The following is an 18,215-nucleotide window of genomic DNA, read 5'->3' on the forward strand; positions in this document are numbered from 1 at the left end:
GTTGCAGGGGGGGGAACCGGGAGGAGAACCCGAGTGTTGCCGCCGCCTGGGAGCGGTGCAGCGTGTGAAGGCCGGCACTCGGGCCTGCCCTCAGATCAGCGCCAGAGACATTTTTTCAGGGTCTTTTGCCGATTTGTGTTGCCAGGCCAGGGAGGAAGCGGCGGGAAAACAGGTTCTCGTATTGACAGGGGTTTTTTGTTATTCCTGAGGTGCTCCGGGTCTCGCTGGCCATGAGCCCGCCATAGCCCCGCTCCCCCGCAACCCTGCCAAACTAGACAGAAACATCCCCTTTTTTCACCACATTTGTTAGATTTGCCCTCCCCAGCGAGGGCTGACGAGTGAAAACACTGACCCCGTGGCAGGACTTCGATAATAAAGTCAAAAAGCCCCAGGAGCATTGTTTCGAGACAAGGCTAAATGAGATGAGGTTTGCAATCCTACTCTGGATTGTGCGAGGCAATGGAAGAAAACCACAGAAATTCCAAGTATTAAAGCGTTTTCGCTTCTTCCTACCCCCACACACAGGAGCAAGCATGAGGCGCTGCCGTCGTCCCCAGGGCCGGCGCTGGAGCAGAAGCCAGCGGGCAGCTGGGTTTTTTTGAGGCACATTTGATGGGGGGAAGGTGCCAGGGCTGCGCGCAGCCAAGCAGAGGACAGGGAGATGGAGGCACATCATCGCTTAAAGGCATCGTGCCGCTCCAGACCCTGGTTCCTGGGGTTTGATCCAAGGGATCTTCACGTTAGTTTTGGAAGACACTAGGATAAAGTCAGCCTTTGCTTTTTGAGCTCCTCAGGCTCGCCTAAGGCTGAACTATCTCAGTTCCCAAACCCCACAGGATCTCTACTGTAAAAAAAAAAATAAAAATTACAACCTGGAAGCAGGGGTTTGCTGAAGATGCAGGTTATTTTAAGCAATCATGTGTCCCGAGTTCATTTATAGCTGTCATGTTTTGGCCTCGGCCAAAAGCTTTTCCTGTCCTTACCATCGTATTTTTAGTGAAGTACAGTTGTCTGAGGAAACAGCAAACCCTCACCTGAAATAGAGAAGATGAATAAGCAAACAGCTCTTTCATTTATTAATTTGCAACTCTCTAATATAGAATCACTTTTCCAGGCAGATACAGAGTCTATTGACACCATAATTTCTCTAGACATTGCAATATAATTTCCCGAAAACATGAAAAAAAATACACCCATTCCAAACATCTCCCCCCCATGGCAAGCACAGGCTCTGAAAACGGGTTAATTTAAGCCCTCCTTTTAGTATCGCTAGAGATGTTATCCATGTGTACTTCCATCGCTTTCTAAGTCCTAGCACATCAGAAATAAATATGTTGTGGCAATGAGTTCCACAGGTTACACATTGTGTACAAGTTTTAATTAAAAGTTAAATAATTTAAGACATTTGTTTACAGGCAACAGTATCGGTTCCTCACTCTGTACATTGCATTTATTAGACATCAACAAGGAAAAACAGAACATTTGGCACAAGAATGCCAATTTTTTTATTATTATTATTATTTTTGGACACATGAACACAAAATATCCCTGCAGGCTAAAAAAAAAAAATACATTGCAAGTTGTACACGACCAGCATCTTATCGCAACATGGGGCTGCTAACCCACCCATAACAGTTTAGAAAGAGTACCTCGTATTGCTATAGACATACATCCAGTCCAAATTTAATAAAATACAATTTTAAACATTACAAGTCTAACAATATAGAAACAAAAATTACATCATAAGTCAAAATGAACAAATGCAAACATTTTTACATTGAAGTTTCAGCCTCTAGACATAGAAATATGAAAGTGTCAATAGCAAGGTATAAGAAAATCTCTAAGTGATATTACAAGATCTTTCCTCCAATGCACAAGGAAAAAACCTTGTAGTTGAAACAGTATTGATACAATGCCCTCCAAACCCTGCTTTCTTAAAATGAAAGCAGAGTCACTCCCTTGCTATTGAGCAAGAAAAATCCTACAGCACATCCACAAAGGTAGTTTGGGGGGGTAGGTTTTGTTAAACACTGGATCTGAACAAAGGTGCCCTTCCCCATCCGAAGAGCAAAGCTGTTGATAGAGGTTAAATAACTCTGACACTTGCGTCTGGGACAAGAGACGTACTGCATGAAGCATGTTTGCCTGTACATCACCACCTCTTAGGCCCTTTGGATGCAGCTACAGGCACTACACTAAACTGTGGTACTTACAACAAGAATAAATAAGCCAGGCTGTTCAAATGGTTGAGACAGGCTAACTAGTGATTGCCAGAGCTTGTTCAGAATTCAGCTGTTCACAAAGCAAGCAGAACTGGTTTGGAAATGGGATTTCTGCCCCTTTTTTTTTTTTTTTTTTTTTTTTTTTTTAAATGTCAACCACCCCCTTTCCCAACTCTTTAAACTTTGCTACATTTAAAATCTTTCACACCACATAGCTAAACAGTGGCCAACAGGCTTTATTTATAAAAAAAACCAAAACAAAACAAAACACCCTAAGAACTACATCTACAGAATGCACATCTTCCCATTGATTGACACATGCATAACGATTCAGTCAGGCCCAAGGGGTTAATCCAGATCGTCAAGCCCAACCTCCAGACTTGGCTCAGACCTGTGTAGGACAGCATTGCCGAAACTTTGATCTTACCGTTACCACCACGCAACGGTCCTGAACTTCAGTGCTCTTCTCCCAAAGTGACAGCACTGCACCCTTAGTGGTGCCTCTCTACAGTGGTGTTTTAATGCAAGATTGAGTTAAGGTTCTTGCCCTGCATCCCAGGGCTAGCCAAGGTCTAACAATCCCCATAGTCTGAAGTTAAATATTCAGTCCAGTCACAGGCAAACAAAGGAGAGGCTCTCTCTTCACTCAATCTGAACTAGGAGTGCTTGGCACTGGACAACTAACTAACTGGTGACAGAATTAAGTATTTCTTTGCACCCTTGATAAACCAGTCACATTCTTGCCTAGTGCACAAACTCAAAATAGCGATCTTTGATCCTATAACCTAAAAAGGGTGCTGTTTCTTTTCAAGGTGCCAAAGTTCTCCACGTGTGTTGGGTCAGTCAGAGTTCATTCTAAAAAGGTTTTTTTTGTATTCTCCCTGAACAAGTACTGAGAAAAGCAGCCATCTAGCTGAAGCAGCGGTCAGTCTCCCACCCACGTGTCCTGATTTTATTACACAAGTGAGGTATTCTTTAAAAAAATTAAGAAAACTAAAAAGAATCTTTTTTTTTTTTTTTTTCCTTTTCTTCAATCTAAACCTGTCCACAGTACATGCCAGGAGCAGAGTTCACTTCAGTCCCAGTTTCAACAGAAATGAAAAAAAGTTTAAACTTAATTCAATGAGACGTACTACTTGAAAGAAGGTTATAAAACTGTTTGAAGACTTAAGTTCAGCGTACTCTGGTACAACTGAAAAAACCAGCATTTAGAAATGTAAACTTTAATTTATTTACAAGCTTAAAGACTGAAGGAAACAGCATTTCATATTGCTGAACTTTTGAGGGGGCTGGTTCCTAAGCTTTGGAACAGCAGACAACTTAGCAGCAAACCCCACACGAGTATCAGAGACCACAGTGCAATCATTGGACTTCTCAAACTTCTGTCATCAAAGTAGTGGTGTTGGCTCTACTCAGTTTAGGAATAAGCTTTTAATCCGTGCTAACTCAGGTTAACACTAAATCTAGCCTTAACGTACTATGTGGATTCCAAGAGCATTCAGTGAAACCAAGCCCCTGTTCTTTATTACGCGTTTCAGCTGAAAAAAGCCAAGCAGATTAAAAAAAAAATCCTAATTTCTAGGCTGGGACAGAATCAGTATATGAGACTTACATTGGTTAAACATGCTGTTGAATGCAGTTGTGTGTGCAACCTAGATTCCCAGGGAAAAAAAGAGTTTAAAATGCTGGTACAAGTCCTTAGGTTGCCTGTCACACAATACATTTAGACTGTACAGATTGGCAAGCCTTTCCTACACGTAACACCCAGTTTCCAAGCTTATAAAAAATGTTGTAGACAGGACACCAACAGTGAATATAAAACAGTTAAAAATAATTCTTAAAAAAAGCATGGAAGTGCGTCTTTTCTAATTAGTTTCAGAAACTGCCAAATTGTGTGTTCAGAAAACGACACGAGAATGTTGGTTAAACTCATGCACAATCCTCAGCTAGAAAATTACACTGTTGGGGGGCTTAAAAAACAAATATTTATTGCCAAAGTTAAACCTTCTATGAGAAAAAAGTTTTAAAATCACTTAGATTTATCAAACCACACAGCAGCATAAAGTGGGCACTTTTGTAAAAGTTTGCAAAATACCTAAAAGCTAATTTTTTTTTTGTTTTTATCATTTTTAGAGGGGGAAATGATGGTTCAGTACTTGTTACGATACCATGGCAGTATTATTTGTAACCATTAAATTAAAATGTACTGACAGGCATCACTATCTGGTTATATTACACATTCACAGAACAAGAACCACCTATTTGAACTCGCAGTATAGTGCAATTGCTTTGCAGCCGAAGTCTGCAGAGATTAAAAAGATAATTAGTAAAACTGACAAAAAACTGCAATACCTGTGAAAGTTATGTTTGTTAAAAGGCATTTACAGTAGTGAAGTCTAAAATCTCCGTTAAAAAATCTATGGCCCCACACAATAGAACAATTACATTTAACTGGAGTAAAACATTTTGCCATAATATGCACACTCACTAAGCAGTGCATGAAGACAGGGAATCAGTCATCATGATAAACTAATGGGATGAGAAGATAACTTAAAAACAACAGCTAGCAAAATATTCAATAGAAACCTTTCGTGCCAAGTCCTTTAAAAATTTCAGGATGATCGGCCTTTTGCGCTTTGAGGTAAAAATTCAGTCCAATGCATCAGAAAAGACAGTCTATGAATTTCTATGACATAAAACAATGAAACAAATGGCTCAATTGTGTTGGTGCATCAGACATTGCTGTGAAGTACAGATTCAGTGCGACTGTTCAGAGCTGCTGGTAGTGGGCAGTCTGAAATAAACTGGGCCCTAGCTATAGCAGTAGGCATTCAAAACATTTCAGGACTGCATGGGTTGTTGGTTTTGCCTCATCTTCCCAGATGCTCTCAAGCAAAATACATCGTATGCTGAGTATCATGGTGGATCTGCACTGCCTTTGCAAGAGCCTGAGGATCGCGGCCATTGCTCTGTCCTGACACATGGCTGCCTTCGGCACTGTAAAAATGCAGACACATACACAGAACCATGAACAATTGGGCCAAGCAGTATGTCATTCAGGTCCGTTATCTGGCTACAAAGATGATGAGGCACAGTTCCTTACCTGTCATGATCCTTGTCCACAAGATGGTATCTGGCCCTAAACGCTACCAGCCTGGCATAGTATGCAGGAGCTGGAATAGAGACTGATCGCGTACACCGGACATATGTGTGACACAGCTGATACGTCAAAAGCTGTAGTTCGTCTGCGGTAAAACAGTTGTCGTCCCACAAGACCTGGTAGTGGGAGGGCCGGCTGGTTCCCTGTGGAGAACAGATGAGCAGTCAGCTGGAGAAGATCAATAAAAACAGAGGTCACACCTGAAGGCTGTACCTTCTAGCAGTGCATTGACAAGTAAGTGCCAAATGGGCACCAAACTGATGCGACTGTAAGTCTGCCAAGCTATAAATAGAAGCAACATTACTCATCGGGACAACTATAAGGATTTAGTCCCGTAGCCTGAGCACAGCAGAGCTGAAACATTACCTGAATTCCTGCATGGCTACAGAGGTAAAAGTCAAATTCAGAAGGATGTGTGATCGTGCTGTCCACAGTAGTGCCTGCTGGTACGTTGCCGCTCTTACCCACCTATTGAGGAAAGTTTATTATTAGCCCATGTTTTTTTTTGGAAGTGACCCAAAAATACCTCCTAAGGTAGGCTCTACTTAAAGCTGTTTGAGAATTTACTGCTCAAAAAAGGTGGAAAAGTATTAAGGTCATTTACATAGGAGGAATGAAAATGTTCTTTTTGAGTTCATTTTTAGAAACTTCACCAAATCCAACTGGTGTGTCATCAGAGAAAATAAAACACTTGCCAGTACCATTAAAATTGCAGAGTGGGATAAAGCCTACACAAGTAATTCAGGATCTGAAAATGCAGGTTTTCTGGAATAAATTTATTTCATACCCTTGTTTGCACTCACAGCCCAGAGACCTGTGGTTTTTTAAGGAAACCTGAGATCAAGAACTTTCCTAAAGAAGCTTCCTTAGTTGGCTTGTGAGTTGGTACCATAGGCAAATCTTACAGATGCATCTAGAGACAGAACAGGCAACAAACGGAACAACTAGTTCAGTTTATAGTCAGGAATCCCAGATTATAAAAATCCAGGCTACAGGAGTACAGAGATATAGAGTACGCCTACTCCAAAAGTGGATGGGAACAAACTGTTCCATCTGATCGCTTGATCTAGAGCAATAAGAAAGGGGAGGAACTGGTTATTTTGGTAGAGAAAGCCTGTTAACTGCACAGAACTGCTACTGCTTGTACAGATTAATTCAATTTTAGCGGGCAAGATGGATACCACCCCACTTAACTAAACAATCTTACTTTCCTGTTGCCATCACCTCCTTCTTATGTAGTCAACATTACTTGCCCTTTCAGTTTTGTCAGCACAGAATAGTCTGGTGTGATGCCTTTTCTGCACGACAATGTAGGTTATTCCTGGTCTATAATCTTCTTCCAAACTAATACAGGCCTTCCGGATTGCTATCAGTTCTGGCCAAGCTACCTAGAAGTAGAAGATTTAACTATTAGGTGCTGAATTCAGTACATATAACACCATTTCCATTTTTTCTGTGTACAAATGCCACTTTGTAAGGAACGTGATCAGACAGGGTAACTGTACATCGTGCTTGCCCAGGAAAACTCAATTAAACCATTAATTGTCCCCGTAACAAATGCAACCCACATATTTTTTATTATTTTTTTTTTCCAAGGGCCAATCCCTTTTCACAAGCAACACGAAATCATCAGACAATACCTGCTTCATCTGTCCTTCTGATACTCCCCCTCGGTAGTAAATGATCCTTGTGGGCTTGAAACGAGTGGATTTGTAAAACTGGATCAATAGTTCTCGCACCATATTAGTCAGGTCCTGTATCACCTCCTGACTGTACAGCAACTCCTGGGAGGTCTCCTGGCGGGAGGTCTGCACACGCACTGTAGCACAGTAACGGCTAGGATGGCCGTCCATACTGCCTACCACAGCAGCAATGGATGGCTTCTTTCCATCCCCAGCAGGAGGGTGAGTGACATCTGCTCCCAAAAAGATCACTGGCTGCTGGAACACCGATGGCCTGTTTAATATGATTAAGGTTTATCAAATAATAAATAACAACAATAATAATACAAAGAAGGGGGGTGAGGAAGGAAAAAAAAAATATTATAACCAGAGAAGGTCTATCCAAACCATTCAACAGAACTAAAACCCTGTCAGAATCTTTATGGATGAAGTTCTCTGCCTCAAACTCTTACAGTCCAGAGGGAACAAAGTGAAAAGTACCAAAGGCAGACAAAGTTACAAGCATTTATCACAAGTAACTCCTCCTCACTCCTTTTCTTTCAATTTGGAAGAAGATACAGTATGTTTAAGGAGGTGGCAAGACAAAAAGGTAGACTGAGCAAACCCAAAAGGCAGGAAAGAGAGACACGGGAAAAAAAGCCTCTGTGAGCTTGTTTTTACACACACTGCTGGATGGCTCCAACACTAGAGATGACCCTTAGCACAGGGCTTACTAGGCAGACTCTGAATGCAGAAGCATCCTTCTCTGTCTACTTCAGACTGTGGTTATTTCTGAAGCACATAATATTTTGAAAGGTATCATTTTAGCAAACAAAACAAAATGACACCATTTTGCTTGACAATCCAGACTTCAAGGAGAGCTTTAAATTTAATCTCACCTTTGATGAGGTACCAGCACATTGTTGATTCCTCCAAGCTTTGCATTTATCTTCAGACACAGGTTGGATAGCGTTTGTGGTGAGGTTTTTACCACATTCTTTACCTGAACACACTGAGTAGCCATTCCTAGAAGAGTGTCACCAACTCGCTTTACTTCAGCTGTGACAGAAAAATAAGTTAGTGGTTCCAATTACCTGAACAGTCAGTAGATCCCTCTGCTTTCTCTCTTTTTTTTTTTCCTCCAAATGTTATCTTAATTCAGATCCTTAAAAGTTCACTGACAAAGGTTCAGTTCGCTCTTTGGTAAGATACAAGTACTCCAATCAGGCCTGACGAACCCATCTCCAAAAACCCCTTTTAAACGGAATGTATTGCCTGCTCTGCCTCTTTCATACTGCCAAAGCACATAAAAAGTTGTACAGCAAGTGGGCATGTAATTAACACTTTACAGCCTCTTCTCCATACCGTAAACAGGCGTCTTTCCAGGTAGAATCACCACAATCAACTGCAGACCAACGTAAGTCAGTTTTAAGTGTTTAAACATGGGCTCCACGCTGTCTGCACCCTGGGCGTATTTGCAGAAACAGGGCTGGCCTTGGATCGGCATCCCTGCATCCTTCGAGATCTTGCGCAGCTGGTCAGTAAAACTCCTGAAAATGAAATATAAATGGATTTGTCCAGGCCTTTTCACTATGCTTCACTTTGCCATTAAGTTTATCAACAAGATCTAAAGCTATTTCAGATATTTCACAGCACTTCCAATTTGACACTACAGTAATTATTTTTTAGCAATTCTATCAGTATAAGAAACTCACTAATATGATTCTAATCCTGACTGAGGAAGTTTCATAAGCCTCTGTTTCTGTAATTTTAGAAGTCTTGCAGAAACAAAAATACATTTGAATTGAACATTCTGAGGCAGATTCCCAAACTAATAGTGATGCTCTGGTAGATTTTTACTCATTTGCAAAACTTACCTGAGCATTATTGCAACCATGATTTTTGCCAAACATTTCAGTGGTTCACACAACCTCTGTCTTTAGGATTCTGTAGAGTAATTTGAAGGACAAGGGAAAAAAAATGTGGTGTATGTTGCCTGGGAGGCAGCAAAGGTTAAGAAAAAAAATAGTTCAGGTTTTAGAATGAAAGACCATCATCAGTTATTTGTAAAACCAACAGAATACAAGTGGAATGCAGCCTCCAGAGCAGGAAAAACAGCCTCAGTGGTAATGGGATTAATGTTTTTCCTAGCTGGCCAATTAGGTTATGAACTTTGTCATAGTCTCCTCCCAAGTTGTAAATATTTAAGAAATTGCAGAACTGTTGTTTCCTCTTTTTACTATTAGATGCATTAAAATCAACTTATACTGCATATCACCTGTCAGAAACATGAGGAAAATAAACCTTGAAATAGGCATCCTGAATAAATAGGAAAATACTTACTTTAGTAAGTCTTCCCTGCATTGTTTTTGAGGAGCAAAACAGGCAACAGCCCAAACTTTAATCTCAATGCCAGCATAGAACTGTTTCCCTCTCATGTCCCACACACCTTGGTTTGGTGTGGCCACAGTCTTGTTCTAGGTAAAAACCAAAGGCAAATTAAAAATAAAATGCTGCTTTGTTTTGACTATACCTGAACAGTGTTCGTAGAAAGGAAGCCTTATGAGAAGATATACAAAACACTTATATGAATTTAAATAAGCTCAGGACAAGGTATTTTACAAGGCATGGAAAACTCACCCTGCCTCCATATTGCAGCATTGGTGCTGGCAAAACTCTGCCTGTCAACTCCGTCATTTCATTATGGACAACAATACCAAACTCCTTCAGATATGGATCAGGTCCACCAACCATACTGTTACTTTTCACCTGGCGACATGAAAAGTACTTGTGTAACTACACCTAACGCTTCACGTGGCTCTCCTCTTTGCTATGAATAGGCTGTCTATGTAAAAAGATTTGTTTTAAAGAAGTCGGATTTTTAAACTTCTGCAGTTCTTGGTCATTCTGCTTATCATTACAAAAGCTACAATGCTTCTGGAAGAGCCATAAGAAGTGGCAAGCACAGACTGTTTAGCTAGAAAAAACACTTACTAGTCTGCTGATTTCTTCCTGTCGGTCTGGTGCTGATCTTGCAGTTGCTTTTATCATAGTCGATGTCTGATTGTCTGTTAGCTTCTTTATACATCTCTGGCCTGCCACTATGTTACACACCTACAAAGGAACAGGGAGAGGTGGTGTGATACTGTTTAACAGAGGATACACCGCAATGCAAGAGAAAGTTAGATTCTTACCTCAAGTGGTAAGTATGTGTGTTTCTGTTCCTGTCCTACTTGGAGACAGGGAAGGTGAGGATATTTTAGCTGCAGACTGTACTTTTGCTTAAAATACTGAGCTACTGTACACTCCATAGCCTGCCCATTTTCCAGCTGCAGAGGAAACCTATAAAGGACATTTGTTCTGGTTAGACTTTTCAAGATTTTTTTATTTATTTTTAAAAAGGAAAAAAGGGTATGGAAAAATCTATTCCAGACTAGAAATGCTGGAAACACATTTTCCTTAGCCACTGTATCCCTTCTTTATGAAAAGATTTTATAAACTGTATACTGAATCTTTCATAGCTATTTTAAAAATTATAGCCTTTCATAACTGTATTTAAAAGCCAGGATACAGCTTCAATTGTCCTGTACTGAAGGAAATAAAGCAGTGGTCTAAACCCACACTACTCCTCTACTCCACTAAGACTAAACATTCTTGTAAAGCCACACAGCTGCTTCACCTCCAGAATCAACTACTCTTGCATAAACAATATACCTAGTATATCTAATAGGTTCAAGATTTTAAAAATTGTCAGAAGGTGCTTGTATACATACGTCTGATGACTGGCTGGTCGCCGAGTAACATTGCAAACTCGGTATTTTCTCTTCATCTGGCCACAGTGGGTAACCTCTACTTTTAGACCTGAAAACCCAACACAAAAGTCATCTAAAGAAATTCAGCCATAGGAGTCACCTTTGAGAAAGGTGAAGGGAAAAAGGAATAGGCCAGCTTCCCAAGCACCTTGCACATTTTCATTACAACGTAACATGAGCAGGTTTCCAGTATTTTGTTGCAGCAGCTTTAGAACAAGCCTTTACCTCTGATTTCTTTGGTAAACTTGACACGCTGCGAGTCCGTAAGAGGCTTAGTTTGTTCATTTATGTTCTGAATGTCCAAGACCTCGCACATGAACTCAATGATAGGCTGGGCACGATAGAAAGCAGTTGCTGACACTAAGATAAAAAAAGAGGACATTTAATTTAGAAGCAGAAAGAACTCTGTTACATTAGCAAGACAGAATTTCCTACATACCATCAATGTTGAGCATCATGTTCCACATGGCAGGCCTGACCGACTGGTGGAAACCAAACCAGACCTCCCTGCCACCACCCAGAGGGTGGTAATAACCTTCAGGGGGGGAGAAAAAGGAGCGACCCACAGGAGTGTACCTAGAAAAATAAAAATAAAAATTAATACTTTCATCATTCCTTTCTGATACACCTTTTTACATTCATACCTATAGTGTTTCAAACACATTTCTACAGTACATTAGAACTGTTAGACCTAACTTACGGCAAGCATGCAAAGCCTTTACCAACAGTGCAGTTGGAAAGACTATAGCAAATTCCCCTTAGAAACATGACCAGCCGATACATGTCCTGAGTTCAGATCAGATTTCCCTATTCCAGTGCAAATTTGTAAGGGAGGCATTGAATTACGCAAATGCATCCCTTACCCCTTCTACTGTAGGAAAGTGTAATAGCAGTAGTATAGCAGCAAGTAATAACGTAATACAAACGTTAAGACAGATACAAGATTAAGCCAGTCAGGAAGGCACCAAAAGTACCCACCTCATGGAGGGAAGGTGTCGTGTGATTACGTCAAGCGCCTGTACAGAATCTTCAGGAACTTCATTCAAGTGCCCTGCCAGAGCTTCCAGCAGCAACTGAAGGCTGACGACTGACACCCACTGAATGGATACTTTAAATGTCTGGTCCTTCCCCTCTCCTGGAAGCGTCACCTCCATATCCACCTGACGTAGTCAGAACAGAATTAAGCACAAGCTTTTGTCAGGTATTGCAGACTATCACAACACTAAGCAAAGTTATGTTTTTCTCCTAGGTATCCTTTGAATCTATATTTTTGACGATTTGTTTGTGTAATTCTCTTACAATATTACAATTGGTTTCCTTAGGATTTGGAAAGCTTGTAATTTATTCATGTGAGAAACTGCACTGAGGTATCTTTAAGTGTAAATTCTAAGCAGTAATTAGTATGGTGACATCAAAGCTCTGGAGAACTGTGAGTCATTTTTTTTTAAGTCAGCCAATTAATAGCAAGATGTCTTGTGAACCAAATGGGAAGGCAAGAAAACCTTTTGGTCAAAAAGACGACTCACTGGGAAACACAAAATCTCAGAGTTCTAGCACAGTACTTGAGATTACTGTCACACACCGTCAGCCCAAAGAGTAAATATGAACTCATCCTATGTATTCCTCATGGCACCATACCAGCAATAACCAGATCCCAGGGGAGAAGAGTAGATGGGGGTTAAGTTTTGTACCAGGGCTGGTTAATACAGATTGCAATCTGTTAGAGCCAGGGTGCTGGCAAGCACAGCCCAGAACACAAAGGGCCAGTGCAGTTAATCTAGTTGTTCTTATGGAACAGGAGGATGTATCTTAACAGTGCAGCCAAACCAAACCAGCATATTTGTCATCTGCAACTACTTTATCATTTAGCAACAGAACAAGGGTTAGAACAGAGAAAAGCGAAGTTTCTATCAGGGTGGGGGAAAAAAGAAACCAACCCAAAATCTCCTTGCAGCTGAAAGAGCACAACACATTAGTTTGCACTAGCACTGACAAATTCTCCAACTGAAGAGCTGGGAATTAGAAATCTGAAGACGACCAACTTCAGTAAAACACCAATAAGTTCCTAGAGATCCCTGACTGGCACTGCCTGTCATTTCCAAGATTATACTAATACGTGTGACAGCATTTTGGGTTTACGTCAATAAAAGAAAACTTTTCAAATGACACTGTAACAGCTTTCCCACTGAAACTTAAAACTGCTTATAGTAACACTTACTCTATCCCGGCCAATAGGTAATGGGTGTGCAGTATACATGTTCCGTTTCCCATCGTATCCAGGTTGCCGATCTCCAAATATCTGCATCTTGAAGTGTCTCACCATAGTATCCACCACCTCTCTACAGAGGGATTTATCGAGTTAGGTTGAAGAACAGAAAATACAGCAATGGCCTTACACCGTTTAAAATCTCTTTTTCACATTTTCTTAAATGAGCAAGGTACAAGAAACAAGTCAACACCAGGAGTTTCAAAAGTAACCTCCAGATTAAGACACCCAAGTTTCAACATACAGGTGTCTATACGCAAGGCAGGTATCCATACTGTCAGCAGAGATACAGTCAGAACAGGCAGTGGAATCTGGGGAGCTGTTCAAACACAGGAGCAAATACAAGCATCAACTTTGGAGTAAGTGGGGGTGCTCTGTGGATTGATTCTACTGATAAAGCATCCACGTGTGGACCTCACAACGGCGTCAAGATTGAATTCCCTCCTCTCAGCTGCTAACACACATTTGTATAATAGACTGTGGAACAATTATCAGCAACATTCACTTGTAGACTGTTAAATAAGAACAGCTGTAGTTCAACACTTAGTATCTTTCCTAGAGCCTTCCAGATTACAGACCAATTGCAAAACATCTTAATAAAAATAAGGAAAATATTATATTATAGTTCACTGAAAAGCAACTGCTAACCATAGTACAAACATAAACTGGCCTTTAGCAGATGAAGAATTTCTAGGATGTACAGTTTTCTTAAATTGAGGCATATACACTTTTTAATTTTTTTAATTAAACAACTCATACCTGTTCACTCTTCGGGGGCGTTTTTCTGGTTTGATATCTACATCATAGTGATAAACATCAATCTTGGGGATCTGAACCTGAAAATGATTGGCTAGGAGGCGGATGGGTTTCCCAACAGTTCCCAGGCCTGGGCGACGCGGTGGCTGGAAAAGACTTGCTGGGGGCCCTACGGAAGTCAAATAAATATGTATGAGATGTAATTGATCATTCGGTGCAGTATCCTTTTAGGTGTACTTTGACTTTCTGACAGGGCAGAAAGAAATCTCAAGTAGCTTTCTGAGGTTGCAAATGGAGGTGTTCCAAGTGGCTCAGCCTTCCAGCTGCTTGTCCAGGTAAAAAAAAAAAAAAAGTGTTCCCTAAAGCATACATACGTTAGCGCCATAATTAATCTTCACAATTTTAGTGACACTTATTCATGACTGTGGTTATGTACTTCACAGAGTCCTGAGATGGAATGCAACCATTTATGTATTATGTATTTTTATATAATGTGAAGATAAACATATTCCTACCACCATTTCTAAAACTAGCCAATAGCCACACAAGCCACATTTTTCATTGTTTTCACTATAGGCTTAAAGTTCAGATGTTAATGATTGTCACTCTTGGCATACTTAGGACACACATACCCAATTTCTATCTGAAAACTGGTATTATCTGGAAACAGGTAAGGGATATTTTTATTCTAAACTAAATTAAAAACATATTTCCATATGAGATCTAAGCTAGAACAGCTTTGTCATTTCCTCTACATCATGAACATATCATTTTTGTTAATAGTGAAATACTTTTCCCCTACAGCACAATTTCAGCCAATTTAAAATTCCTACACAAAGAAAGGAGTGAGGAAAGCTTTAGGCTATCTACTAAAAAGAAAAGCAAGGGAGAAAGCATAAAGACAGGTATAGACTCCCAACAGATGTGGAGAAGATAATTTATATGGACAAATTAAGAGCTTCAGGAACAGTTTTAAGGGAGAAACTATTAGAGGCTTGAAGAAGTACTCACACACAAGCTAGTCACTAGTTAAGTCTTTAGTTAACTTCCTCAAAGTGTTAAGATCTGAGATACCATGTTAACAAGATTAAACACACTTTTTTTTAAATCTATCACAGCCTCAGTTGACACTGCATGTAAAGCAAATTGAATTAGTATATCTTCATGTGTTTTGTCTATATCTGCCAGTGCCTAGTGTGATCAAACTTCCTTCCCTCTGTTGTAGAGTAGCAAAGGAGAGGGGAGGGAAATTATTACAAGAATGCAATAGAAACCAATCATAAAACTTATGGCAAATTTAGTATCAGAAGACTATGTCAACCTGCCAGTATCCATTTAAGTCAAAGGCTCACAGTTTATACCAGAAGGGAAGAGAAGTAGATAAGCTGTGGGAGGATGAAACTCATATTTGGGTACATTTCAGGATGCGGCAAAAAACTTTTAACACAATCGTAAACTAAACCTAGGACCAAATCCAAGGAGCCTTCTACGCTGGGTTTATAAGCCACCCAATGGCTACTACGTTACCAATTAAAATTACCGATCTGAGGACACCAGCCCCAGAATATTTTTAAGCAGAAGTAACACTTAGAGCATGTAAGCAGCTGTTACCCACTCGACACGTCAGCTCCCCAAAGCTGCAGTAGCAGGGTGGCTGCTGGGGCCACAGACAACCCACGCAACACATCACTGGCTCCGCACCCGCCTGACTAATTGCGATCCGTCCAGGAGGAGCTTGCGACGCCATAGTCAAACCAGTTGTAGTTTTTTTAAGTACTAACTGTACCTCACAGCTGTCTTGACAAGCATGAATCATCAAGGGCAATCAAAGTTTGCTGTGCTTATTTGGATACTAGAGGGATGATCCATTAATCCCATGCTAATTAGTCTGAAGTAAGTGCAGGCACTGATCTCCTGCAAGAGATTAAATGACAACTATATTTACCCATTTTCCTCCCTTGGTATTGACAAGTTCTGTAAACAGGCATGGCAACGCTGACCTCAGTCGGTTTTGATCAAAGGAGATAAAACTTACATCTTCTCCTTTCTAAAGTTATTTCTCAATTCTGTTATTCCAGAGAATAAGCTAAAAACTGTTTTCCCATTTGAAGCCAGGCTGCCCTGCAAGTCACACTTATTTTATCAGGATTTTTACCTGATCAGCCTGACTAGGATCCTAGGTGCCGTTAGCCCCTTAATTTCTTCTACTCCGTGTCACTTATGTAGTGAGTGCCCTCCACCAAGTTACTTCAGACAGGAAGCAGAAACTAAAAGAGGATCTACTTCTACAGTGGGAAGTCAGAGAAGACATGCTACATCATATATACATACAGCAGACTCTCCAAGACAGCCCTCCACTGTCTTAAAATCTGGACTCTTCTGGAATTGCACCTGTGTGTCAATAAACGTTTCCTATCGCACCAAAGTTAACACTACTTTGATTATAACAATAGTTTGAACGGGAACTTGATGGATAAGATGCACAGACCGCTTAGGCCAGGAAATACACCTTGCAGACATTTGACAGAAGAGCAGTCATGGAATAAGAGACAAGTAGGGAAATGTCACATGTGAAACACCACCAACACTTAACCGAAGTGTGTTAAAAAAATAAAAAATAACGTCTGTATTTCCAGAAAGTATCTCCTAAGCTCTTAATAACGTCTCAACATCAAAAAATAAAACTTACTCTCATACAGCTCGCAGGACTCGCGCGCAGGGAGCGCATTACTGCGCGCATCTAGAGACCTACGCGTGTTTCCCCATCTCCCGGCCATCGCTATTCCACTCGCTCGCCAGAGCCCGGCCGTGACCAGCCTGCCCGCACTCGAGGCCACCTCCCCTTTGCTCCCCCTCGGGAGGACAAGTCACTCGATAGCCCGGGCGGAAACTTCCACCCCAGCGAACAACCCGCTCAGCGGGAGCCCGCAAGGGCACACGCAAATCCTCCCCGCAAAGTTTAGCGACCTGCTGCAGCTCCTCTCCAAAGGAAAAGCGCCCGGCGGCTGACGAAGACGCCTCCGAGCCCGCTCGCGTGTCAGCCCGCCGCCGGAGGCCTGCTGCGGGGTCACCAGCGGCCCCGGGGCCCGCCGGGCCCGGCCCTGCGGCACCAGACCGGACCGACCGCCCCAGGCCGCGGCGGCTGTCGGCTCGGCCCGGCCCGGCCGCGAACGCCCGGGGATGGCGGGGGCAGCCCCCGCCGTGGCCGGCCGGGCCCGCGGCCTCCTTCCCCGCCCGCTGACACGGCCCGCCGGGCCCGCGCCTGACAGGGCCGGCGCTGACCGCGACCCGCCAGGCCGCGGCCGGCCGGTCCACCCCCCCCCCGCCTCAGCCCCGCGCTCCCGCGGCTCTCACCGGGTCCCAGCGCTTCCATGGCGGCGGCGGCGGCGGCCTCGCTGCGGTCCCCCCCGGCCCCGACGACCGCCCCGGGCCCCGCCGCCGCCGCCGGCCCCGCCGCCGCCGCCGCCGCCGCGTAGCGCTTGATCTCGGGAATATTGGCTCCGGGGTGGGGGCCCGACGCGGGAACGGGGCCGGGGCCGGCGGCAGCGGCGGGGCGCGGGGAGGAGGAAGAAGAGGGGGAGGCGGGGGGGGCGCGGCGGGGAGCGGTCCCCGCGCTCCGCTTTCCCGAACGGCGGCGCAAACAATCCCCCCGCTGCGCCGCCGCCGAGCCCGAGCGCGCCCCCGCCGCCGCCAGCACGCGCCGCCTCCCCCCGCGCGCGCGCGCCCCGGGCGACGAGGAGGAGGAGGAGGAAGAAGAGGAAGAGGCCCCCTCCACGCTGCCCGGCGCCGCCGGCTCGCGCACGCGCGCCGCCCCCCCTGCCGCCGGGAGCGCGCACGCCGCCCCCACCCTTTCAACGCCGGCGCGGCCCCGCGGCGGCAACAGGTGACGACGACGACGGCGGCCCCGGCTTCCCGCCCGCCGCCCCGCCCTTCGCCTCAGGGGGCGGCGGGAGGCTCAGCTCCGGTCCCCGCGGCCAGGGGAGCTTCCCTCCTCACACACACACATACACCTCCTTCCCCGGAACCCGACGTCCGTTCGCAGGTTTAATAACGAACCGAAAACTCGGGCACGCTCCGTGACGGGCAGCTCCGGCTTCCACCGGTCCAAGGCTGCGCCCCGAAACGGGGAACTTGCCCAGCTTAATTAATTACACCCCGAATAACTTCCCGTACCAGCTAAACAGCCCTAATGCCATTTAAAACGCCTGAAAAAACCACCCCAAAATACAACCCAAACCCCAGGATTGGTACAAGTCAGGCGAACGACGGGACACCGAACACCTCAGGGCTGCGACCAGGACCACCAGCATGTCCCCCCGGTGCTGGCCCGGTCGGCAC

General features: G+C 43.5%; 1 protein-coding gene across 2 annotated transcripts; it reads right to left on the reverse strand.

The window, feature by feature from the left end:
• Nucleotides 1–1,347: 1,347 nt before the first annotated feature.
• LOC126046967 (protein argonaute-4) lies at nt 1,348–17,615 on the reverse strand. 2 transcript variants are annotated; one of them, XM_049820067.1, is made up of 18 exons: nt 17,232–17,615; nt 13,881–14,046; nt 13,074–13,194; nt 11,834–12,015; nt 11,295–11,431; nt 11,081–11,215; nt 10,817–10,904; nt 10,238–10,385; nt 10,038–10,157; nt 9,684–9,812; nt 9,387–9,520; nt 8,409–8,593; nt 7,943–8,102; nt 7,023–7,338; nt 6,627–6,770; nt 5,749–5,841; nt 5,326–5,525; nt 1,348–5,219 (listed from the first exon to the last, which is right to left on the reverse strand). In XM_049820067.1, exons 1-18 carry the CDS (start codon nt 17,248–17,250, stop codon nt 5,111–5,113), a joined length of 2,586 nt encoding a protein of 861 aa, XP_049676024.1. In that variant the 5' UTR covers nt 17,251–17,615; the 3' UTR covers nt 1,348–5,110. The 2 variants fall into 2 exon arrangements, with proteins under 2 accessions (XP_049676024.1, XP_049676023.1); XM_049820066.1 differs by having other exon boundaries at nt 5,749–5,850; nt 6,636–6,770; nt 17,232–17,614.
• Nucleotides 17,616–18,215: the final 600 nt, after the last annotated feature.

Source organism: Accipiter gentilis, chromosome 17 (genome assembly GCF_929443795.1).
Source record: "Accipiter gentilis chromosome 17, bAccGen1.1, whole genome shotgun sequence".
Classification (NCBI taxonomy): domain Eukaryota; kingdom Metazoa; phylum Chordata; class Aves; order Accipitriformes; family Accipitridae; genus Astur; species Astur gentilis.